Source organism: Lithobates pipiens, unplaced genomic scaffold (assembly GCF_037356315.1).
Source record: "Lithobates pipiens isolate NorthernLeopardFrog02 unplaced genomic scaffold, aLitPip1_a1.2 Scaffold_1, whole genome shotgun sequence".
Classification (NCBI taxonomy): Eukaryota; Metazoa; Chordata; class Amphibia; order Anura; family Ranidae; genus Lithobates; species Lithobates pipiens.
In genome coordinates this window covers 220937605-220963033 of record NW_027507685.1, presented here as the reverse complement: position 1 = coordinate 220963033, position 25429 = coordinate 220937605, and the positions used below count along the sequence as shown (strand labels likewise).

Genomic DNA, 25429 nt, shown 5'->3' with positions numbered 1-25429 from the left:
AAAAAGGACGTTATTTTGTTTGGGAGCCACGTCGCACGACCGCACAATTGTCAGTTAAAGCGACGCAGTGCCGAATCGCAAAAAGTGGTCTGGTCTTTGACCAGCAAATTGGTCCGGTCTGAAAGTGGTTAAAGTAAGGCTAGAAGCAATGTTCAATCCATCATCCAAAAATGTAAAGAGTTGCACAACTGCAAACCTACTAAGTCATGGCCGTCCACCTAAACTGACAGGCTGGGCAAGGAGAGCATTAATCGGAGAAGCAGCCAAGAGGCCCATGATATCTCTGGAGGAACTGCAGAAATCCACAGCTCAGGTGGGAGAATCTGTCCACAGGACAACTATTAGCCGCCTCTTTCACAAATCTGGCCTTTATGGAAGAATGGCAAGAAGAAAGCCATAGAAAGTCCAGTTTGCGAAAAGCCATGTGGGGGTCACAGCAAATGTGGAAAAGGGTGCTCTCTGGTCAGATTAGACCAAAATTTAACTTTTTGGCCTAAAAGAGAACTCTGTATGTGGTGGAAAACTAAAGCTGAACATCACCCTGAACACACCATCCCCACTGTGAAACATAGTGGTAGCAACATCATGTTGTGTTGTTGCTTTCCTTCAGCAGGGACAGGGAAGCTGGTCAGAGTTGATGGAAAGATGGATGGAGCCAAATACAGGGCAATCTTAGAAGAAAACCTGTTAGTCTGCAAAATACTTGAGACTGAGGCAGAGGTTCACCTTCCAGCAGGGCAACGACCCGAAACATACAGCCAGAGCTATAATGGAATGGTTTAGATCAGGGGTGCCCAACCTTTTGAAAAACGAGGGCCACTTAAAGTGGTTGTAAACTCTCCCCCCACAACTTTGTCCCATGTAAATCAGCATAAAAAACCCGAATGAACACTGCTTGTAGATATCTCCTTACTTGCTTAGTATTGCTTTAATCCTTTTTGTTCTTTAGAATGACGTCACTGAGCATGCCCAGATCTCCCCTGATTTACGGCACACTCTCTATGTGCTTGTCTATCTGTTATCAGGATTTCCTACGGCACAACAATGAAATCCCAGGAGGCTGCATAATCACTCAGAGCTTCCTCCTACACCCCATGTGACATCACATGCAGTGTAAACCTGGCCATTACTGCAGTCTTATCACCTGAAGCTGATAAGACTGACACAGGTAAACATTAGACAATCGGCACAAGTAAATACTATGAAATAAAACAAGTCGCCTATGAACAGAGAAGCAGGGTTGCCATAGAAACGTTGGATTGAGAAGGAGGCTTGGTTAAAGAAGAGCGCCACCTGCAAAAAAATTATTAAAAGTCAGCAGCTACAAATACTGCAGCTGCTGACTTTTAATAAATGGACACTTACCTGTTCCAGGGTCCAGCGATGTCGGCAGCAGATGACGAGCAATTGCTCATCTTTCAGCTGCCCCCACCGCCATCCTCTGTCAGGGAAGTGAAGCGTTGTGACTTCACTGCCCGGTTCCCTAATGCGCAGCGCAATGAGACTGGTCCCCACTGTGCCCTGGGAACTGTGTGTTTCCCAGAACATAACGGGGGAGCGGGGCATCTGCGGCTTGCTATCCCCTCCCTTCTGAAAGGTGCCAATTGTGGCACCGGAGGGGCGGAGGGTTCCGATGAGCGGAACTTCCACTTGAGGGTGGAGGTCCGCTTTAACAGTACAGGAAGTGCTCCATGTAAGGGCGGAAATAAACTCCACTGTGGACTCAGAAAACAATACTTAAGATGGAGCTGCCTAACCCCTGGAAACAAGTTTTTTTTAAAGTTTCTTTAAACAGTAAGTAATATGTGATTTGGGCTGGATTACAGTGGCTATAGTTTGATAATTACTTATTATAATGGATTAAATGAAAAGAAGCATCAGAGTGGGAGAGTTTACTTCCTCTTTAAGCAACGAGTGGAGTGGGCGGAAGACAGGTCCATGTTCACTTTGCATATGCAGAGTGGACACAGCCCACTCTACGCTATGGGCCCTCTGATCCGATCCACCCAGATGGAAGGGTGTACCATCCCCTTGAGGATGGTACACCCTTCCATCTTTGACGGTCCTAAAACCTTTAGTATGTCGTACACAGGAGATACCCTCGCAATCTGACAGATTTGGAGTGTTTTTTGCAAAGAAGAGTGGGCAAAAATTGCCAAGTCAGGATGTGCCATGCTGATAGACTCATACCCAAAAAGACTAAGTGCTGTAATAAAATCAAAAGGTGCTTCAACAAAGTATTGGTTTAAGGGTGTGCACACTTATGCAACCATATTATTATTATTTTTTTAAATTTTTACCTCCCTCCACCTAAAAGATTTCAGTTTGTTGTTCAATGAAGTTGTACAGTTTATAGGTCACATTAAAAGGTGGAAAAAGTTCTGAAATGATTTATCTATGACTATTTTCTTTACGTCACAGAAACATGATGTTTTAGCAGGGGGTGTGTAGACTTTTTATATCCACTGTATATCCTGCAGGTGTGGTGCACTTTCTGAAAGCACACCGAACCCACAGGTAATAACCAGATTCTATAGATCAGTTTAAAAGCAGCCCAGTAACTATTGCAGAACAGATATGCCCATGTTATACTCTGTGATTTTAGTATCAAACTTAGCTTTTAATAAGTCTTCCATTCAGGTATCGCCGGCTGTTGCCATCCCATGCAGAGTGCATTTTGGTATCACTCCGTTTGTGATGGGAGCTGGTGCTATACAGGAGGCATCGGCTTCCAATTGAGAATCTGTGGCAAGACTTGAAGATTGCTGTACAGACACTCTCCATCCAATCTGACAGAGCTTGAGCTATTTTGCAAAGAAGAATGGGCAAAAATGTCACTCCCTACATGTGCAAAGCTGGTAGAGAAATGCCCAAAGACTTGCAGCTGTAATTGCAGTGAAAGGCGATTCTACAAAGTATTGACTCAGGGGGGCAGAATACAAACGCACGCCACACTTTTCACATATTTATTTTTTAAACAATTTTGAAAACCATTTATTTTCCTTCCACTTCACAATTATGTGACACTGTGTTGGTCTATCACATAAAATCCCAATAAAATACATTTTACGTTTTTGGTTGTAACATGTCAATGGGGTATGAACACTTTTGCAAGGCACTATATACTTTTTTTGTTGAGGGGCCGTGATTAGCTTTACTCAGTTTTTTCTTTTTCTTTTCTTCTTTTTTGTTTTGTTGACCATATTTGATTGTTGTTGTGTCCTGTGTCACCCTGTTGGGGCTTTAACAGTTTCACCCTTTCTTGTAGCTCAGAGTGGCGGCACAACCAGCACCTCTGCTTCCGCCTCCACTTCCACTTCTTCCAGCTCAACGTCAACCACCACCACTACCACATCCTCCTCCACCTTTCCAAGCACTCCCTCTGCACCCTCTGCACCCTCAGCTCCCTCTACCCCTTCTACCCCCTCCGCCCCCTCCGCTCCTCCCTCGCAGCCACCTCCTGGTCTGGAACAGCAGCTGTCTCAGCTCCTCGGCTCGTTACTGGGCACTGCAAGCTCTGGCGTGGCCAACATAGCAATGGGATCGCCAAGCATTGCCGTGGCAGTTCCTGGAATGCCCTCGTTCATGCAAGGAGTCACTGACCTATTGCAGGTATTTGCATTTCCACATTTCTCTTTGCAGTTTTCCCTTTTTGTGGAGGTGGCCATACATAGGCCATAATTGCCAGAAACCTTTTCCACATGTTTAGATTGAACATTCTTATCAGTGGATTGTAGAGACATCATTAGCAGTAAGATGTGTTGGAATTTTGTCATCCTCTATCTCTTTTGCTGAAGCAAAGATTAAAACGCAACTTTAGCTTGGGCCAAAGATTTAGTATTACTTGTCCCTGTCACAGACTAACCAGGCCATTGATCTATTGATGCTTGTCTTCCACGTTAAATGACACCCAGCATCATGTAACCCACTCCCTGGAGCACAGGCCATCAAGGCTCCTGCCCTCGTAAATGGCACTTTTTTTATTTTTTTTCTAGCAAATCTGCCGAATTACAATATTTTTTTTTTTTAAGACCATTTTTTTTGTATTATATTTTTATAATGCTACGATTTCTATGTGTTTTCCATTTTTTTTATCCTCTACAGGCTACACAAAATATCAATGTGTCTGTCACACCACCTCAGTCGTTTGCACAGCCCTCTGCGTCTGCACCTCCACCACCTCCACCGCCAGCTGCCTCAGCACCACCACCACCACAGGCAGCTGCTCCAGATTCCCTCCCACCAGAGTTCTTCACCAGCGTGGTGCAGGGTGTTCTGTCCTCTATGCTGGGTTCACTTAGTGCAGCGGATCAGAGCGGGACAGAAAGCATTGCAGCCTTCATCCAGCGCCTCAGCGGTTCCCCCAACATCTTTCAACCAGACACAGAGGGGCCTGGAGGTCGGTATCTTTCCTGCCACGCTCTCCTCCACTGCACCCTATTTGTATCACTGAGCTAAGGATGTTTTATGTCTTCTGTCCCCATAAACTGCCCTCTGCAGGTCCACCTTTGTATTGCAGGACAATAATTCAAGTCAAAATGTCGTGAGAATACAAAGGCTGCCATTGATCGATTACTTCTGATATGTTGGGCTGATCGCCTACATTTAGTTGCCATATCTTATAAAAAAAAAAAAAAAAAAAAAAAGGAAGCTAGGTAGAAAATATTAAATAACTTGCCAGGAGTAAAAAATGCTGCCAGGCCTTTGTGTTGCTGACGCAACCAAACACCTAGCTATTTGGTTTCCTGATCTCTGCTGAATGGGGGGAGCAACTTGGTCCCTCTTCTTCTTCAACACATCATATAACCAGTTGCCTTTGTGTTTTGGTTATATGAGCAGCACAAGAAGAAACCTGAAGCAGGACGTTCTCCCAGGAAAGGTACGTATTTTAGGCATTTTACTGATGTTTTTTTTTGTTTTCTCATCATAGAAAACATAGAAAGTAGTTTAAAGTATAGGTTAATTTTAAAGTGATGGCCTGGACTGAGAATTTTTGCTCTTGCATTCATCTAGTGCACATGGCTATCCTGAAACCAAAACTCTTTCCGCTGCTAGTATGTTGGGCTTTTAAATGCCCATAGTTTGTGGCTAATGTGGCCCCTGATTCCAACACCACCTTCTCAAAGTCCTCTGCAGCCCTCGCCTACATGTATGGGAGCATGATGGGGTTGTTTGCACAGCAAAGAATCACTTGAGAAGCGAATAAAAGTCTGACTGAGAAGCACTGTGAATAACCTGCTGAATCCATCTGACAAAGCATGGTTGCAGTGTTTCCTTGATAGCATTAGCAGTCCACTGGCTGCTTATGTGCCTGAATATGCTCTTTAAACTGTTACATTTCCCTTTTTCCAGGTTTCTTTGGTGATCTCCTGTCTCTCATCTGTCATCACTTCTCACTTGTGGACGTAGTGATGTTACTACATGGACAGTCCCAGCCATTGCAGAACCTGCAACCTCAGCTGCGATCCTTCTTCCTGCAGCAGTATCTACGCCAGGCTGACCCCACACCACAGAATATTCAGGTACACCCCTCACTGCCAATGTACGGACATCCTTCTGTTTGCTGTAGATAAAGGAGAAAAGAAGAGAGAGAGGGGCGCCTCTGGGTGTAGATGTTTCAAAAAGTATTTATTTTCAATATAAAAGCATAAGATTTTGCACTCACATTTAGTAGGCAAAAAATAGGCATTGAACACAGAGGGTCATCTGGTATATCTGATTGTGGGACGTCAGCCAGTAATCCGGTCCACATCTATCATCTTTAGTGTTCCTGTTCCTTTCACATGGGGTCCACTACAGGTGTTTTTGCCGGCTTATGGTGTACACAAGGTGTGCGGTCTTTGGAACGAGGCTTGGGAGGCAGAGATGACCAGGTCGCGGAGCTGTGACGTCCGAGGGTATGCGACGCGTTTCTTGAGCGTGCGGGTCGGGGTTGTCGTACGACCGCGCTCTTTCATCAGGCAGAATCAGAATAGAACGAAGGGAACACGGGATTTAAATAGGGGCAGGCGGTAGGCGTGGTTGGGAACGGACTAGGAACAGGTGAAGGGACGTGGTTACGGCCGAATGTGTGGGGAGGAGAAAGACGAACGAGTAGGGAGGGGAGGAGGGAAGAGAAAAGAAAAAGGAAGAGAGAGGGCGGGGGCAGCAGCAGCTTGGCAAAAACGAGGAAAAAAACATGTCTATGGGGAAATCTTATGTATACAACAATAAAAGGTTCTATGGGAGTGAAAATAAAAATAATAATAATAAAAGAGGTAAAATTGAAAGTAAGTATAAAAATAAAAATAAAATTAGATCAAAAGATAAAAGTTTAAACGAGTATAAAAATCTATATATGTAAAAAAGAGAAGGTAAAATCAGGAACTTACACACACACGCATAAAAATACATGGACACGTGTGTATGTGTGTACACACATACATGGGTGTTGGGCACGGGGAGAGGAAGAAAAAAGGGGGGGGGGGGGGAATAGAGAGATGGGTAAATGATGAAATAAGGAAAAAAAGGGGGGAAGAGGGGGGGGGGAAGAGGGGGGTTGGGCAGAGGGAGGGGGGGGGGGAATGGGAAGTGTTACATTAATGCGAAAAAACATTTTTTAGATATGCATGGGTACATATACAGACCGATTTCAATCCATGATTTTTTACAACACATGATTTTTTTACAAAAAAAGGGAAGAGAATATCATCACTAGACAAATACGGTATTGGTAACACAGTATACAAAATAATATAATATAAAATAATATATTTGCCTAAAACATAGGTAGCTAGAACGAGCAGATAGATTACAGAAGATATCTATATGGGTGAGGGGATGTTTTTGTGTAGAGTAATGTTGTGTGATAAGACCAGCACCATGGACGGATGGGACATCAGAGGATGGTGGCAATTTCGATGCACTCGTTGATACCCCCTGGGGAGAGTGCGTCGAGGGTATAGATCCAGAAGGTTTCACGAGAGCATAATTTTTTTAATCTTTCCGCTGGAGGGAGATGGTTGGGGATCTGCTCAATGACCCAGACCTTGAGGCCTGATGTGGACCCCTTATGGAAGAGGGCGAAGTGTCTAGGCACACTATGGGGGTCTGTGCCTCCTTCTATTAGTCTACGATGTTCGCCGAAGCGGATGTGGACCGGATTACTGGCTGACGTCCCACAATCAGATATACCAGACGACCCTCTGTGTTCAATGCCTATTTTTTGCCTACTAAATGTGAGTGCAAAATCTTATGCTTTTATATTGAAAATAAATACTTTTTGAAACATCTACACCCAGAGGCGCCCCTCTCTCTCTTCTTTTCTCCTTTATCTACAGCATTCCAAGAGCCCAAGTTTCAGCTCTTTTAGGTGGCAGCCCTGCATGTGGATTCATCATCCCCCCCTCCTCTTCTATTTATGAACTAAAGAACGTTCTATTTTTATTTTTACTTTTATTGTTATCTATCCCTGGACTTGACAAAAGTAGTGCATCCCCTGCACTCACTACTACATGTAATCTCACAGACTCCTTCTTCTTCTCCCCAGTGGGAACCTAATATTTTTGACTTGCGCCAAATACTTGTCTTATATCCTTCTGTTTGCTGAATGACCTCTTCAAGCATAATGTGCCTGTTATCGGGACTTCAAGCTGTTTTCAAAATTTGACGGGGAAAGTGAGGATAGACATTTTGGGAGATGAGCAGGTTTACAGCTTTCATCAAATGAAATGTTTTGGCCAAGCTGGGTGGAGATGGAGAGGCCGGGAGATGACGTCAGGCCTTCCACCTTGCCCAATCGGAGGAAGCTTTGTAGTCATCGATAAAAATACAAGGCTTCTGAATGGCGGAGAAGCACTTAGCGCAACTCTTTATTTCCGGCAGCAGGCAGGAAGTTGCCTGTATTGCTGGAATGCAATGCCGCTTACTGTACCTAATGCTACTACAATATATTACAACACGCACCGCCGTCGCGTTGTTTTCTAATATAAATGGTTAATTTGGGCCAGCTTGGCTCAAACTATTTAAAGTGATATTAATGCTAGAAGTCTGCTTTATCAGATTGCATATCAGGGTTCAAAATTTCCTGAGCTATTAGCCAGGCCTTAAGAGTTACTCGCCACCAGTTTCCTCCCTACCCCCCCCCCCCCCCCCCCCGTAAATTGTCAGAGAGAGGGGGGCGTGAGGGGGCAGATGAGAGAGAGGGAGAGAGACTGTCTGCAGTCCCTCCTCTGCCCTCCTATCCCAGTCTGCAGGTAGTTCTGTGTATCAGTGTATGATGCCTGGTATCTTCCATGATCTTCCTGATCTGGGCGGTGCTCTGCTGCTTCTTTCAGCAGCTCCATGACAGCCTTCACCTCCTGCCCGTCCTCGTCCTTTGGGCCTCCCTACTGATGCTGGAGCGGAGAGGAGGTGTCCAGGCTTTGGGACTCCGGGGATGCTGCTGTGCACCTCTTGGAGGGTCGAGGAGGATGTGGGGATAGATGCCCGCATCCCAAGAACTCTGCTGCACCACACAGGTGTGTGATCTTGGGGTCTGTCTCCTGGGAGGTTCATTTTCTCTGACTTGTGCTAGGAGCCAGCTGGAGCAGACATTTTACCGTATACTAGAAATGTTTTTCAGCTCTGCTAATCCTCTTCGTGACACATCTGTCTGTTGGTCTCAAATGACCTAAAATGTCATTGTATACTTTAAATACAAGGTGCATGTGTAGTCACAATGAAAAATCTCTAGAAGAGGAAGTATGTCTTTGAAGCAGTATAAATGGCATAATGTTACTATTAAATTAAACTTAAATTACATTGGACTTTACCAGTTTTCCGATGTTGATATTTATCAAATTGTTGATGAGGGGACAGAATAAATGACAGTATAAATGTTTTTTCTTTCAGATGGCATCGCGGAATCTTATGAACGGTTTGGAAGAATATATCCGCGAGAGCTTTGTAAGGGATGCCTGTCCATTCCATTCCAGTCCTGCAATGTTTGTCTTATTCCACTCCTGCATCTTTTATTAAAGTTCATGTCATCCATACAACGCTACCTCTGATAGTCAGAGGTGGAGATCTCGGCATCATCTGCCTGCCTCTCCACCTCAGGCCAAGCAAAGGAAGCCTTGCACTGATTAAAAATACAAGGCTTCCTCTGGCTGAAAAGGACTCATCCCAACTCCATTTTGTTCCTGCAGCAGACGGGAAGCTGCCGTGACTTTGCTGAAACTCAGCACTGCATACTGAGTATATAGTCAATGCTACTAAAGTATCATGCTGCTTTGATAGCAGCCGGAAAAAAGTTCATTATACAAGTGGCTCATTTGGACTAACTTGACCTAAGCAAACTATATAAAATGTAAGGAAACATGGAGTTAGAGCGGAATGTTACCCATAAAAACTTTATGGGGAAAAAAATGTTCTTTAGCAAGGAACATACATGTCACATTAGTTATGCTACCAAAATTAGTGTGTCCTGTAAATTGCTTCCAGCATTTCTCCTGTTTGTTCTTGCTGTAGGATGCCATTTTGTTGAAGTCCCGAGCCACTGAGTAAATCATAAAGAGGAATTAAACCTGTAGATTTATCGGTTTCAAAACCGTTCCATGCCTGGATTGCTGTCCCATTTGCTTGTTTCTTCAACCAAACTGTCAAACCATCAAATGTCTGGTGTCTTAAAGCGGTTGTATAGTCATATTTGTAACTTTGACCTACAGGTAAGCCTATTGTAAGGCTTACCTGTAGGTAAAAAAGAATATCTCCTAAACCTGTACGGTTTAGGAGATCTTCCCCTATCAATGAGCCCCTGACTTCAGAGGCGCATGCGCTCCGGGGAATCTCGGCTGAAAGTCCGGCAGACACCAGACCCTGCCAGGAAGAAAACTCCCACACATATGCGCCGGAGTGACGACATTGCGGCTCCGGCGACTCACAGCGCCAGAGCCACGATACCCAGAAGACGCAGAGGGAACATGTCGTCTCCCTCGGCGTGGACCGAGTGAGATGCTGGCACCTCGTTCTAAGGTAAGTATTTCAGAATGAGCTAGGATGCGGCGCATACTAGCTCATTATGCCTTTTGCCTTTTTATAGGTGTAGAAAGAAAAAAAAAGTTAGCGGTTTACTCCCGCTTTAATGGCTCACATGTGCAGCGCCATGGCAGTTGCAGATCAAACAGACTGTAAACGATAGGAGGGTTTAATTCCACTTTAAGGATGTCAGCAGATTGGCCTCTACATATTCGGTACCATGCCTAAAAATATAGAGCATGTGCAGAGCAGGGTGACACTGTGTTACTATTTTAAACAGTATAAGGCACTTATTTTTATGTTTTAGATGGCTGTACCTGCAAAAGGGGCCAGCATGAAGTGATCTAGCAGGACTGAGTAAAGTTCCACCTTAAGATTTAGTTCCTTTATCATTTTGTCCCTTCATATGCAGGCCACCGCCCCTGTTCGCGAAGATGTCGACATAACGAGAACTAATCTCGAGTTCCTGCAGGAGCAGTTTAATAGGATCACAACGCACATCCTACATTGTGCAGGTAAATAACACATGACATGTATCCGAAGTGCTGCAGGAAAACACAGGGCAGGAAAGGGTCCATATCTTGCTCTTTCTATCCTTGACTACCTGAGCCCTGGTACAAACCATGATAGTTGATGGCAACATCATTGTATATGTAATATTTTGAACTTTTCCTCTCCTTTGATGTGGAGAAAAGAATCCGGCCTGAGTGAAGGGAGATTTTCCAATGATTAGACCATCTCTGTGCAATGAGCATTTCCACTTGCTAGAGGCTTCTGTTTTTGTCACCAAGATGTCAGGAGTTGCTAGATAATTGTGAGTAATGCATGCGTCTCTGCAAGTGATACACCCTGGGGTTTATTTACTAAAACTGGAAAGTGCAAATTCTGGTGCAGCTCTGCATAGAAACCAATCGGCGTCCAGGTTTTATTGCCAAAGCTTAATTGAACAAACTAACTTTAGAAGCTGATTGGCTACTATGCACAGCTGCACCAGATTCTGAGTGCTCCGGGTTTAGTAAATCTACCCCCCGTCTCCATACCATTGCTTTAAGCCACAGACTTGCTATAATATATTATAGGTACGTTTTAATAGGTTTTATGAGTGTTATTTACCTGTAAATCCTCCCTTGTGTAGACATTCAGAATCTTGGAGACTGCTGCTGGGTGCTGCCCTCTGGGCTTTATGCACTATATTACCCTTTGCTCCTCCTCCCCTGGCTGTTACATAATAGATTATGTAGGGAGGCGAAGGGTAAGGAGGGAGGAGATGGGTCAGCACAGACAAAAATGAGATGATCCCAGAAGAGGAGAGGGCTATGACCGGCAAGGAGGGGGTTGTGGTGGGAATGAACTCGTCTTGAAGTCAGATTTGATAGCAAGTTCAAAGGCACATTGCAAGTGAATAAACCATTGTTTATAGAATGGAAAAAATAAGCCTTTAAGATATATATTTAAGAACTGGGTGACATGACGTCAATAATTAGGTACCACATCCCATTTTGGCAGTAAAAAAGAAAAAAGGGCAAGTGGGACTTCTAAGGTACCAAGGATTGAATTAAACAGTCAATTTAGAAAAAAATATATATATATTCTTTTTTTTTTTTTTTATAAATTTCTTTTTATTTAGAAAAAATATATATATTCTTTAAAACCGCGATAAACATTTGCAAGGATCTCATATTAATTCTTTTGACATATAAAACCACTTCTTACTCTACATGTTTCGCTCAGATGAGCTTCCTCTGGAGTTTTTTGAAAGTGTCGCATGAAGTAAAAAATAATAAAAAATAAGAGAAAAAACCATTGTAAATGATTATGCTTAGAAATCGCCACAAATAAAATTGCAAGACATGTCGATAAAAGCGTGTCTATATACATTGTTATAATAGTTTGAACATTGTACAAAATTACACTTTTCATAATGATAAACTTAGAATGGGTGCCTACTAGATGCTTGTATTCTGGTGTATTGATTGTAATTCACACTAAGAAGCCAGGGTTTATAAAGATCTTTTTGTAACCAAAGAGAGAGGATAAAATTATTTAGATATGTTAAAGAGGAAGTAAACCCTCTCTAAAAAACAAAAAAAAAAACACCCTGCAAGACAAAGGCATAATGAGCTAGTATGCATAGCATACTAGCTCATTGTGAATTACTTACCTGAGATCGAAGCCCCCGCAGCGGTCCTCGGTCACCACCTCCGTTGCCACCATGATACCCGGAGTGGCAGTCACAGCGCCGGAGCCACGATGACGTCACTCCCGCAAATGCGCGCGGGAGCCGCCAGTGACGGCACAATCCCATTCATTAAACGGCACGCTCATTGCGCCTTCGCCGGTGTCTACGCCACACATGCACCGTAGACATCGGTGCTGTCTTTCTTGCCAATATCTTATTAACCGTGTAGGTTAAGGAGATATTTCTTGCACCTACAGGTAAGCCTTAATCTAGGCTTACCTGTAGGTCAAAGTGGTCTGTATAGGGTTTACAACCACTTTAATGATCAAAATGATCTTATGGAAAGTAGGATTGTGCAGAAGGCAAAACGTTTACCTCAATTTCAACTATTAAAAGAAATGGAACCAATTTGATCTTTCATCCCTACATCGAAGCATTTAAGATACTTTATTTCTGAGTTTTTACCTACAGTCTTTAAGTGTCGGGGTCTATTTAAACTCTACGTCTCTGCTAATGATGTACCATTATACTTTGGCACTGGACCCCCCACCGCCTAAGTTATTTTATTGCTTTCTCAGGAAAGTAGGCCGTGAGAATGAAGCAATTATGGTTAGCAATGCAGAGAAGCAATGATGAGCTCTGAAGGCAGGCGAAAGCCTAGTACACCCGATCAGAATATCGACACGATCGTACAATTATCTGATGGTTGGTGCACAGCTTTCATCCAAAATTATCAGAAGGGACAAAACAAAAAAAAAATTCTCGTACAATGTCCGTTTAATCAGTACAGCTTTTGTCCGAAAATATAAATACATTACATCACTTCTGAATTTTTATTCTGTCATATGAGAATCTTCGTACTTCAATATGGAGACTAGCATGCAAAAAAAAAAAATGGACGATAACTTGTCCGATAATCTCGTCATGTGTACTACATGGCTTTAGTCTGTCATGGAAACTAGTAAAATGTTTTGTATTGTCCTGTAGACTCCACGTTCGGGCAGCGTCTTCTGGAGATGTGTAACCAATCGTTGTTTGAATGGCTTGCCCTGAATTTGTACTGCCTACGAGGAGACCAGCATGCTCTCACATCTGTCATTAATGAGAGAATCGTAAGTGGTGTCCTACATGTGTACGTGTCACTTAAAAATTGAATTTTACTCATAACAACTTGATAAAAATGTTTAGCAAGGAACATACATTCCACAATTATAATATTTATGCTACCAAAACGAGTGTTAAATTGCCTCCAGCATTCCTCCAGTTTCTTCTTGCTGGAGGCTGCTATTTTGCTGAAGCCCAGTACCCCTGAACAGCAGCAAATCTTTAGGCTGTCAGCAGATCGGCCTCTACAAATTCGGCACAGTGCCTTAAAATCGAGAGCAACTGAGCATGTGGAGAGCAAGGTGAGACAGTGCATTACTGGATTTTAAACAGTATAGACACTTATTTTTAATGTTTTACATAGCTATACCTGCAAAAGTGGCAGCATGAAGTGTTCCAGCAGGATTTAACTTTGACTAAAGTCACACTTTAAGTGGTTTGTAAAGGTAAAAGGTTTTTTTGCATTACCTGCATTTAAAATAATAAAAAAAATGTTCAAGAGCAGATTTCCCCACAGTACCCCCTGAATACTCGCCTGAACCCGATCTCAGTCTAGCTCTGCACATGTCTGCAGCAGCTCCTCTCCTGACTCTTACAGGCATGGCTGAGAGCAGCAGGAGCCATTGGCTCCTTCTGTCAGTCAAAAGCTGACAGGCGGGGCCGAGCCTGGCTGTGTCTGACTGGACACTAAGTGAAGCCTGCACAATGACCACCATAGGAAGCAGCCTCCTATGGTGGCCACTTGGAGGAAGGAGCCAGTGGGAGGACCCGGGAAGAGGAGGATCTGGGCTGCTCTGTGCAAAACCATTACACAGAGCAGGCAAGTATGACATGTTTGTTATTTTAAAAAAACGCAAAGTTTTAATATTTAGTTCATTGCAATGTTTTAACTTGTTCCAACTCCACCGTTCAGTTGAAATTTATCTTTATTATAGTAGAGAAGACAAAGGTAGGAATAATTACAGCATCTGGTGCATGGAGTGATGGCACAGAATATTTGCACCAGTCAGTGAGCTGATTAAGTAACCGCTTGTAGCTTTTGTGAATTCCTTCCTCCTTCAGAAGTAGCACTGCTGAGCTTTATGAGGAATCTGGAATAAAAGTTGGTGTCACGCCAAAAACGTTTCCTTCTTTTGGATAGAATATTGACAGATTGGAACCCCTTTCTGTAAATGAACCCCAGATATCAATAAAAGCCATAGATTTCCTCTCGCTTTCTGCCCAAGGGAGGCAGAAATCTGAAAGGGGTTGTAACCCTCCTCGGCTCTGCTAAAGGATGGCGTTTTTATGTTTCTGTTGAAGAGCCCAACTCACTTCCTGTCAGTTGGAACGGTTGTCAGCTGGACAGGAATTGATGGGAAATCTTTCGAATGGAGCCTTAGATAGCAGTAAACCAGATGGATCTTAAAGCGGAGGTCCACCGTAAAGTGGAGCTTCCGCTCATTGGAACCCTCCCCCCCCCTCCGGCACCACAATTGGCACCTTTCAGGGGGGAGGGGGGTGCAGGTACCTGTACAGTACAGGTATTCTGCACCCACTTCCGGCATAGATATCTGCAGAATATACGCCCCTTTCTGCAGATATCTACTCCCCTTTCCGAAGGTCCCCCGCTGTCTGCTGGGAAACACACGGATCCCAGAGACAGCGGGGACCATCCTTATTGCGCAGCGCGACATGGGCAGTAGGGAACCGGGAAATGAAGCCACAAGGCTCCACTTCCTGATTCCCATAGCCAAGATGGCGGCGGCCAATTCTTCCCCACTCCTTCCAAAACGAAGAAACCATGTTTACTGGACATATACTTTTATCTTGAGGGCAAAACAGGCAAGGTTCACAAGAACATAAGAAGATCCTCCACGAGGCAGGGCAAAACGATCGCCACCGCAGTGATATTTTTATGAAAGGTCACACATGGCAAGCCAACATCCGTTACGATGATGTATGTATTCGCAGAACATGTCATGTATGACCCTTCATAAGAATTAGATCTAGACGCAGCAAGATTTGATGGCCAAGGTTCTTAATTTCATGAATTATATGTAGCCCCAACATGATGAGAACCTACAAAGTGTGCTGATGAGATTTCAGTTGTATAAAACAAGACCACCATGTGCTGTTTCCTAGCCTTGGAGAAGGATATTGGATAATGTTATCAGATAACCAGCACAATGCACAATCTCTTTTTTGGATGGGTTTATTATTATTATACAGGATTTATATAACGCCAACAGTTTGCGCAGCACATTACGAAATGAAGGCAGATGGAACAATCAGAGGTTACAATCTAAGAGGGAAGGTGTATATCTGTTTTGGAACTGACGTTTTTTTGCTTTTCCATTCCTTGAATCCTGTTTGTTTATATTTTTTTCTTCTTACAGAGGAGACTCTCCACAGATGTTTCTCCTGCATTAGTTTCCTGGGTGACTTCTGTCCTGTCCCTGCGACTGCAAGCTCTTCTGGGCCAAATGCCAGTGACAGAGGGAGAGGTGCAGAGGCACGTCCGCAGAGTGGGGGACCCTCCTAGAGTAAGTTGTAATATTTAATAACAGTAGGCCTTACTCATTTGCTTCAACCAGAATCCTCCTTTTTAAGTTTAAAAGAGAAGTTCACCTTTCTGAACATATTTGGGGTGTAACATGTTCAGCATCTGCCTGCTCTTCCCCTGATCGCCCCCCCCCCCCCTGACCTGTGACAGTGGGCAGGGGATCTCCCCCCTCCTGTCACAATTCAAAGAGAGTGTGGCCACTCGTCTGCACTATTCATTCAGAGATGCCTGTGAATCAGTGAACTACAACTACCTTCAGCCTTTGCGGCTAACGGCTTATAGCTCTCCATTAACTACCAGGGCACTGATGAGTGCTCTAGGTAGTTCATTGAGCTTCCTGTCATTCAGTAACTGCCTGCCTGAGGTATGAGCAGACAGTCTGCCGGAGCCTGGCATTACACCCATTATCTGCTGATCGTGGGTGCAATGCTTTTACAAGCTCCTTTTAAAAAAAAATGAAAAATTTACATTTTATAATTTTTATTTTTATTTTTTTGTAAAGGTGAACATATGTGTTTGACCATTCTGGCTCCACCAGCTGCACATCCACTTATCTTCCCTTTCCTGCCAATCTATTCACGGGAGAGTTAATGATGTGTCTGCTTCAAGCTAGGATCTGGAGCTTACAAAGAGATGAGCACTGTCTCCCTGCTTCTATATGAAGCTTTGATCTGTAGCAGCGGTCCCCAACCTTTTTGGCATCAGGGACCGGGGGGGGGGGGGGGTTTTGGGGCTATTCATTGTCTGTCCTTTGCTCCCCTTTACAGCACAGTCCCCCTTTATAGCAGTGTCCTCAGTTCCCCTTCACATCACAGCCTCTCTTTACAGTGCAGTCCCCTTTACATCACAATGCCCCTTTACATTAATGTAACAGGGACTGCTCTCTAAGGGGGTCACTGTGATGTAAAAGGGACTGCACTATAATGATTACAGTGCCCCTTTGCAGTGCAGTCCCCTTTTTATATTGCAGTGCTCCTAGCAATCACAGCCTCCTCCATCACAGCAACCCCTGATCTGGAGTAAAGAGCTGTGCACAGTCTTCCTCACTCCTATATCAATCTATGATCTGGGGCTTACAAAGAGCTGTGCACCATGCTTCCTATATGGCAGCACTGGGTGCCTGAGTGGCCAAACACCAGCACTGTCACATGGGCACAAAGGAAATGGTGAGCACATACTTAGATCTGCCAGGTATTTTGTTTTGCTGTCAATGATGGGGGAGTGAAAGAGAGGGTGAGCATTTGGTGAAGGGGTGGCAACTATTAAAGTCAACCTGTTGTTTTCCTACACGGACAAAGCACTGGTTCATTGTGAGTAATATATATGGTTCTGCTCTTAAAGCGGAGGTCCACCCTAAAATGGACCTTCCGCTCATCGGATTCCTCCCCCCCTCCGGCGCCACAATTGGCACCTTTCGGGGGGGGGGGGGGTGCAGTTACCTGGATAATCCAGGTAACTGCACCCACTTCCGGGCTAGCTCTCTGCGGAAAGGGGCGTACATTACGCCCCTTTCCGCAAGTGCCCGCCCCCTTCCGCAAGTGCCCCGCTGCCTGCTGGGAAACACACAGATCCCAGAGGCAGCGGGGACCGTCCTCATTGCGCAGCGCGGCTCGCGCATGCGCAGTAGGGAACCGGGAAATGAAGCCGAAAGGCTCCATTTCCTGATTCCCATACCCAAGATGGCGGCGGCAGCACCCGAGTGTCGATCTAGAGATCGGCTTCGGGTGCCGACATCGCGGGCGCGCTGGACAGGTAAGTGTCACTATTTTAAAAGTCAGCAGCTGCAGTATTTGTAGCTGCTGACTTTAAAAAAAAAAAAAAAAACGCGGAGTCCCGGTGGACTCCCGCTTTAATTACTGGGGGTTACAAGAATAGTTATTCTTTTAGATACTTTAGTTTCACAAGTCCCAAGAACATCTTGTCCTGGCATGGTTTTCCTACACGACTGTTCATTCTGTCCTTCTCTTCTGTTCTCATCTCATTAGGATACAGAGCAGTCCCCACAGGAGCAGCCAATGGAGACCTCTCCTGCTGAGGCTCAGGTAATACCAGCAAGGTCTTAGCGCCCATGTGCATTTTAATCTAGTGTCTAAACTCTGCATTTTTAACACTTTGATCCATGCATCTATATATTACCTTGAAATTCACATTGGAGATTATTTTTATAATGAACTTAAAGAACATTTGGATAGCGTTGAATAATTGTCTTCTTTTGATATAAATGGTGTGGCATAATCAGTTATATTTTAAAAATGATCGAAAATGTGACTCTTTCTGCTTTAGTTGTATTGAGAGGCTTTTTTTATGTGTGCGTATCCCCCTTTTTTTTTTTTGTCTTATAGTTGAATCTAAAATCTGTTCAGAAATATTGTTTTTGTGAGGCTTACATTACTTCAGACACAAGTCATGAGTTCACTGATACTAATTTGGTGGGCAGAGACTCCAGTTTTTGCTTTGCTGCAGGGTTAAAGCTCTGTTGCAGGGCACATCCTGATTCTCCCCCCCCCCCCCCAACAAAATTGGTGTTTATTTTTTCCTGGGTGGGGGTACCTTTTGCGGACAGGTAACTGCTCCCACTTCTGCAGTTCCCACCTAGGCAATAATGATGTCAAGAGTTCAAATGAAAGGAAACGCTGCTCCTGGTGAGCAATCGATGCAGCTGGGTGCAAACCATGGCTCACCACTGATGATCAAATGAGAAGAAAATGTTTGAAGAAGCACTGTGGTCAGTGTGAAACATGTCACATCCTGGGTCCTGTGACACTGTCTTTCAGGCTGTCATCTGCCATTTTTGGAATAAAATGTGTTGGATCCTTTTCCTTTGGTGTGAAGCCATCCTTTTCTTAATAATTTGTCAGCTTATCTAACCCCCCCCCCGGACACGTCACTCATCCCAGAAGGCTGCAGGACCAATCTGAAAGCACAGTGTGATCTCACGTATGCACAGTGGGAAACTGGCTGTAAAAAAAAAGGAGGTCACAGTGCCTCCCACATCCAAGTTGCTGGCACTGAAGATCTGAAGCCCAACGTAGAATCTGCTCCAGTGAAGACAGCGATGGACTGTTTGTTAGAAGTCAGCAGCTACAGTACTTTTGTAGCTGCTGATTTTTTTTTTTTTTTTTTTTTTAAGCCATCCTCTTTATGGTTGTGACTATAATCTGACTATACGGTATATAATTTTAGCACACTTTTTAAAATTTTGGTTTTCTGATTGCCATGTTAATGTGAAGTTGGGCAAGAGGGTACTAGAAGGTGAAACCCATGCGGGCAAATCTTGTGTAAATGCAGGAGCCATGTGCTTTTGGTACACATAAAATGGATTTATATATTTTTATGGTTATTGAGGTTTATGCTTAAAGTTCTTATGGTAAAAAAAAACTTTTTAGACTGATGTTTGCCCCATTTTCTGTAGCATTATATTACCCATTGATACTTTCTCTTTTATTCTGTTTGCTTCTTTGTCTTCACCCATGTCTGTCTATCTGTCCCACAGCCGGGTGCTTCTTCTCCAGCCCCTGCCACCACAGTAGAAGAGGTCCTCTTTATGCCCACTCAGGCTTCAGCACCAGTTCTATGTCCGGACCCAGAGCTCCCTCAACCAGAAGAGGCTGGGTCTGAGCCATGGGCAGCAGCAGTGCCACCGGTGAGTGCCATATGCTTGTCGCCTGTCAATTACTCTTCTTTTTTTTTTTCTACTTTTCTTTATCCTGTTAAACTCTCGTTTTGTTGTCTTTGGCTCTTATTTTGGGATGTTACTGTCCTTTTTAACTTTTTTGTTTATGACTGTTGCTTCTCCCTCTTATCCAGGAGTGGGTCCCTGTTATTAGGCAGGACATTCAGACCCAAAGGAAGCTAAAGCAGCAACCACCACTGAGTGATGCCTACCTGAGCGGAATGCCCGCCAAGAGACGCAAGGTAGACTTAATTTGGCCGGAGCAATGTGTGTGCCTTTTGTTGTCTTGTACTGTGATTCATCATGGCTTCTCCTTCAGACAATGCAAGGAGAAGGACCTCACCTCTCCCTCTCTGACGCTGTGAATCGGGCCGTGAAGTGTACAGGAGCCAAACCAGAGACCAGTATGGATAGTCTGAAGAGAGAGTTGGACAACAGCGAGGTACAAGGCCGATACAGAGAACAGGTGAGGAAATTTGGCCGGTTCACAATGAAGAGCAATAACAGAGATGGAAATACTGAGAACAGATTTTGATGAAGTGCATGGGACATGAGGAGCTCCTAAAGTGGAACTCCTGCTACCATAAGTAACTGATTTTGTTTTAATATCGGCCTCCTTTCATCTCTTCAACAGCAGCCCGTAGGGTTGGGGGTACGCAACACTTTGAACCAGGTGTGAGCAGAGTTGATGACTTCCTTCATTGTCCAATCGGCAGGCTGTGGGCAGAAAAGCAATGCCACTATATTTTTAATACTCTTAACAGTGAAACTTGTATCACCCTCTTGGCTGTGGTGGAGTTGTATAAATCACAAAAGTGACTGCTCAGAGTTACTACCTCTGGCAGATAAGTTCACATTCCCTATTACTTTCTGTGTCGGTGCCCACCATCACTGGAACAGGAAGTAACGATCCCCATTTAGTCTTCCTATCAGCTGGGTTGACATAACCAGTGGGGGAGACCGTAGTTCTCAGATTGTGCATCGCTGCTGCTGGAGGGCAGCTAGTGGCTGTGTTGAAGAGCTGGTTTTGTCTGTGTTGCAACCCGCCCTTTCAACACAGAAAACCCGCCCTGCAACACAGACAAAACAGGACCATCGGCACATGTAAAGCCGCCCCGCAACAGCGAGGTACAGTGAGAACTACAATCTCCCCCCGCTCTTTCTATAGGTTTCAATGGTGGCTGTGAAATGTTATCTCCCATCAAGAGATGCCTCTTAAGATGTGCACTTGCAACCTGGTCACGTCACTCCAGTTGATCGGCAAATTGGCTGAAGTGCGGCTCCATCCTGCCTGGGCACGATTCGATGGGGGACACTTCTCGACAGAAGACCGGAACAAAATGAGCATTGGTTTTAGCAGCGCTCAGCCATTCATAGGCAGTTTTGTATTCTTTGAATAAAAAGATTCCTCTAAATGGCTGAGGCGGAGAGCCAGGCTGAGGACATGTTCTAAATCAACAGTAAACGTGGAGATCAGCTTTAAAAGACCCCAATATGGCGACTACAGATTTTGGGACAGGAAATTAAGGAAAATCTCAACCGACGACCGACACACCTGACACAAGGAGGTAGATTTATTAAAGGCAAATAGGCTGTTTAATTTTGTAAGAGAAGTTGCACTTGGGAATTCACTGCAGATCTTATTGAACGAGATGAAGCTTTGCTGACTTCCATCTTATGTAAGCAAAAATGTTGTCTTGATGATTTTGCATATGATTGGGTATTTGTAAAGTGAAATTTTGACGCATACAGCAAGCTCTGGGGAAAATTCCCTTGCAAAATGTACAAAGCCTATTTTTTTTTCTTTCGTAAATCAACCCCAAGATCTTGTCAGCCAAAAACAGTTATTGGGGCTATTTTACTTTGAAGGAGATCTCTGGGCCATGTGCTAACATAGTAATATTGTATCGAGGTGTTCAGAGTAATAATTTTATTTTTACATTCCAGCTGTGTCAGGATATCCATAAAATTCTACAAGACAATGAGTCCTGCAATCCTCAGAGATTCCCGAACACGCAGAGAGCATTCAAGGGCGACCCTTAGACCTGGAGGTTGGGAAGACCCCTCTCCTGTGTATTCCTATATAAATGTCCTACGTGTACCTCATTTCTGTTGTATGGATATGGCTTACATGACTTTTACCCCCGTATCGAGACCCCTACTTGTTCACTGTGTCCCCACCCCCCTCCCCATCCCCCCCACTCCCCCTGTGTATTATTGTGCTACAAGACTCACAAAGCTTTTATATGGAACTCTGCATCTGAATAATGACACTCAGCAGGTCCGCCAGACACCGGAAATCAGGACTTGATGTCAGCATGCTGAGAATTGCCTGGAAACAGAATGCACTTTTCTTATTGCTACGAATGGGATGACTTTCACCGTGTGTAATGGCTGCTTTACTTCCCTTTTAAAAAAACACACAGTTCCTCCAATTTCCCCCACCCCCACCCAATAAAAGTCTTCTGAGACAACACTGAATTGTGTGTTCTATCTTAAGGTTGATATTTGTAACCTGGAGGCTAATTGCACGCAGTACTAATGTTTTTACCATCGTTATTCCTGGCTAAAATATCTTGCATTTATTTTGCATGTATTTATGTGTATTTGCAAACTTCATTTACAAGTATGCGTGTACACGGGTCAAATAAATTTGAGCTCCCACAATGCAATCCTAACCGCTTTACATTAGCATTTTACACGCGTTCTTGTATTTGAGCATGCGTAAAATATTAACTGGCAACATTGATTTTTGTATTTTTTTTTTCTTCTTATCTCGGTGTATGTTTGTGCCTGTGTGTACAGGAACATTGAGCTGTAATTAGAGCCGTAAAAAAAAAAAAAGCATGGATGCCTAAAAATGCTGAGTTTTTAGACAGCGCGCAAGAGGCTGAAAATCTTAGAAATGTTTGGCAGATCAGAATGGACCAAACTGCCATGTAATCCTCCTTGGGAGCAATCTTAAAGTGGCTGTAAAGGCCGATGTGTGTGTTTTTTTTTTTTTTTTTTTTTTTTTTTTTTTTAAACCTTCATGCATGTGTATGCACGAAGGTAAGAAAACCTTCACTGTGCTGCTCCCCCCCCCCAATGCTTAAATAAGCCCAATCCAGCGACGTGTACGAGACCCAAGGGTCTCCTGGGTCTTTCCCTCCGGATTGGCTGAGATTTATTCAGTCACAGCCAGCAAGGCGGGAGTGGGAGGTGGCTCAGGAGCAAGCACCCACGAGTACCTTCACAGCAAGCGGCTTTCTATGGGGGCACTTGACGGGGGAGGGGCCCAAAGTGCCAGCAGGGGACCTGAGAAGAGGAGGATCGAGGCTGCTCTGTGCAAAAGCATTACACAGAGCAAGTAATTATGTAATAAAAATGTTTCCTTTACAATTTAATGTAAATAATCAACCACCGAGGCTCTGTTCACACTGCTGTAACCTGGGATCTGAGTTGTGAGACCCCAAGTCGTGTGACATGTGAAATCCACTGTTGGTTAATGAGCACTGTCTTAATTGGCACTACTGAAGTCACTTTGCCTTTAGAAAAGGTTCCTGTACTACTTTTAGGGCGACTTCTATCTGACTTGTGCCCATAGACTTTTATGGAAGTCGCCTCCTCATCTATATTGATGTGATTTGGATCCAACGTTACAGGAAGATTACCCAGGTAATCCTTGAAAGTTTTGTCAGTCGCATCAAGGCGTACTCAAATCGCAAGGAAGTCGCACACCTCAGGTCGGGGCAGTGCGAACCGAGCCTTAAGTGCCAACTGAAGGTGATATTTTTCCATTATGTTTGAGTGTTATTCGGTCACTAGGCACCTTGTATACCATTTTAATCCTTTTTTTTTTTTTTAAGTTTATTTGTAAGTAAATAAAACGTATAGACATGGTACATGTTATGTAGTACTGTAGAGGGATACAAAATCAACACAAACGGGTACATTATCCTCGATATCCATTGTACTGTGTACTTTGCATCTAGCGTCCAAGTATATTCTCCAGATTGTATTCCATCTCCCTGCATTATGGACTCTTTTGGTTGTTTGTCACTGTACAATATGATATGATTCTTGTATGTGACTCGATATAATACTTGACACCCAGTATACATTCAGGTGTAATTGCCTATCCAGTACATATCTGGGGTGTCGAGCCACCTATCCCAGACCTTATGTTTGGCAGGACAACCCCTGTGCCGGTATATAACTTTCTTATATGGTAGGTTCAATTTCGCATCCAGTATTTTGGCTACTAGCTTCCTAGCACTAGAGGGGGTCTCATACAGGAAGGTGGCTAGGAATTTATCAATTGTGATATCTGGGAGTAGGCCCAATAAACAGGATTTGGGGTCCAGTTGTAGGGGCGAGCCCATGCGGTCATGCACAAATTGTATAATTTGTGTCCAATAATTCTGAATGTCTGGGCATGTCCATATCAGGTGGTAGAATGTACATGGGTGGCCTGCACATCTTGGATACCGTGGGTTTTAATACCATTTTAATACTTTTTAAACCTAAAAAGTCCTGGTAAAGAACAGACTTCACAAGATGCCTGCAATGCTGTATGGTCAAACGTTTGTCAACACCTGACCATCACATTTTCTATAGGTCTAAAAGTATGTGGACTGTCCTTGAACTTGAGTTCAGGTGTTTCTAGGGAAAAGTACTGTTAATGCTACAGCATGCAAAGAAACGTTAGACAGATGAGTTCTTCCAACTCTGGCCAGCAGTTTTGGGAAGATTTCTCTATTGTAGATTAACCTCTTGATGATTAGCGCACGCTGATCTACATCGGCAGAATGGCACAGGTGGGCAAAACACAGGTACGTCCACTTTAAGAAGTGGAGGGCCCCCCCCCCCCAACACAGTTAGAATCACTCCCTAGGACCCACTTAATCATCAATGCATTTTTATAGCACTGATCGCTGTATAAATGACAATGGTCCCAAAATAGTTTCAAAAGTGTCTCCGATGTATCCGCCATAATGTCGCAGTCCTGATAAAGATCGCAGCCATTACAAATAAATAAAAAAATGTTTTAAATAAAAATGACATAAAACTATCCCCTATTTTGTAGATTCTATAAATTTTGTGCAAACCAATCAATATATGCTTATTGCGATTTTATTTTTTACCAAAAATGTATAAAAATACATATCGGCCTAAACCTGAGGAAATTTTTTTTTTATATTTTGGGGGGATATTTATTATAGCAAAAAGTAAAAAAATATTGCTCCCCCCAAAATTGTTGCTCTTATAGCGCAAAAAATAAAAAAATGCAGAGGTTATCAAATGCCACCAAAAGAAAGCTCTATTTGTGGGAAAAAAAATACCGTATTTGCCGGCGTATAAGACGACCCGGCATATAAGACGACCCCCTAAAAACCTGCACAGTTAAAATGTTTTGCCCGTACTCACCGTTTAAGACGACCCCCGATTCCGAGGCTTCCGACGCTTCATATCCCTCTTCTTCTTCGTTCTTGCTGGAGCCATTTCCTTCTTCCTTCTGGTGCTGGATCCAATCACGGCGAGCAATGTATTCTATTAATGAATACAAAGCCTGCTGGGATTGGCGGAGGCTGTTACATCATCAGCCCGCGCCTCACTCTCAAAGCCAATCGGAGCAGGCTACTGTGTGTAGCCTGCTCGGATTGGCAGAGATTGCTGCTCCAATCCGAGCAGGCTCTGTATTCATTTGAATACATCGCTCACTGGGATTGGTTCAGTGGTATATACTGTATGTAGCCGAAGCTACATACAGTATTACCGGACAGCCAGAAGGCATCCCAGCAGCGGACCCGGCGTATAAGACGACCCCTCCTTTTTGCTCAGTTTTTTTAAGTGTAAAAGGTCGTCTTATACGCCGGCAAATACGGTACATCAATTTTGTTTGGGTACTATGGCACACGACCACGCAATTATCCGTTAAAGCGGCGCAGTG

At 43.9% G+C, this 25429-nt stretch overlaps 1 protein-coding gene across 2 annotated transcripts in view; it reads left to right on the top strand.

Moving 5' to 3' along the window:
• BAG6 (BAG cochaperone 6) overlaps positions 1–21973 on the top strand; it is a 71861-nt gene extending 49888 nt beyond the window's left edge. For both annotated transcript variants that reach the window (XM_077483099.1, XM_077483091.1), the window contains 12 exons: positions 3269–3612; positions 4105–4399; positions 5353–5522; positions 8872–8925; positions 10409–10511; positions 13163–13287; positions 15658–15804; positions 17810–17866; positions 19318–19467; positions 19632–19739; positions 19817–19963; positions 21445–21973. In XM_077483099.1, the coding sequence (XP_077339225.1) occupies positions 3269–3612; positions 4105–4399; positions 5353–5522; positions 8872–8925; positions 10409–10511; positions 13163–13287; positions 15658–15804; positions 17810–17866; positions 19318–19467; positions 19632–19739; positions 19817–19963; positions 21445–21540 (1796 nt within the window). In that variant the 3' untranslated portion in view covers positions 21541–21973. The remainder of the gene's footprint in view (positions 1–3268; positions 3613–4104; positions 4400–5352; positions 5523–8871; positions 8926–10408; positions 10512–13162; positions 13288–15657; positions 15805–17809; positions 17867–19317; positions 19468–19631; positions 19740–19816; positions 19964–21444) is intronic.
• The last annotated feature ends 3456 nt before the right edge of the window (positions 21974–25429 follow it).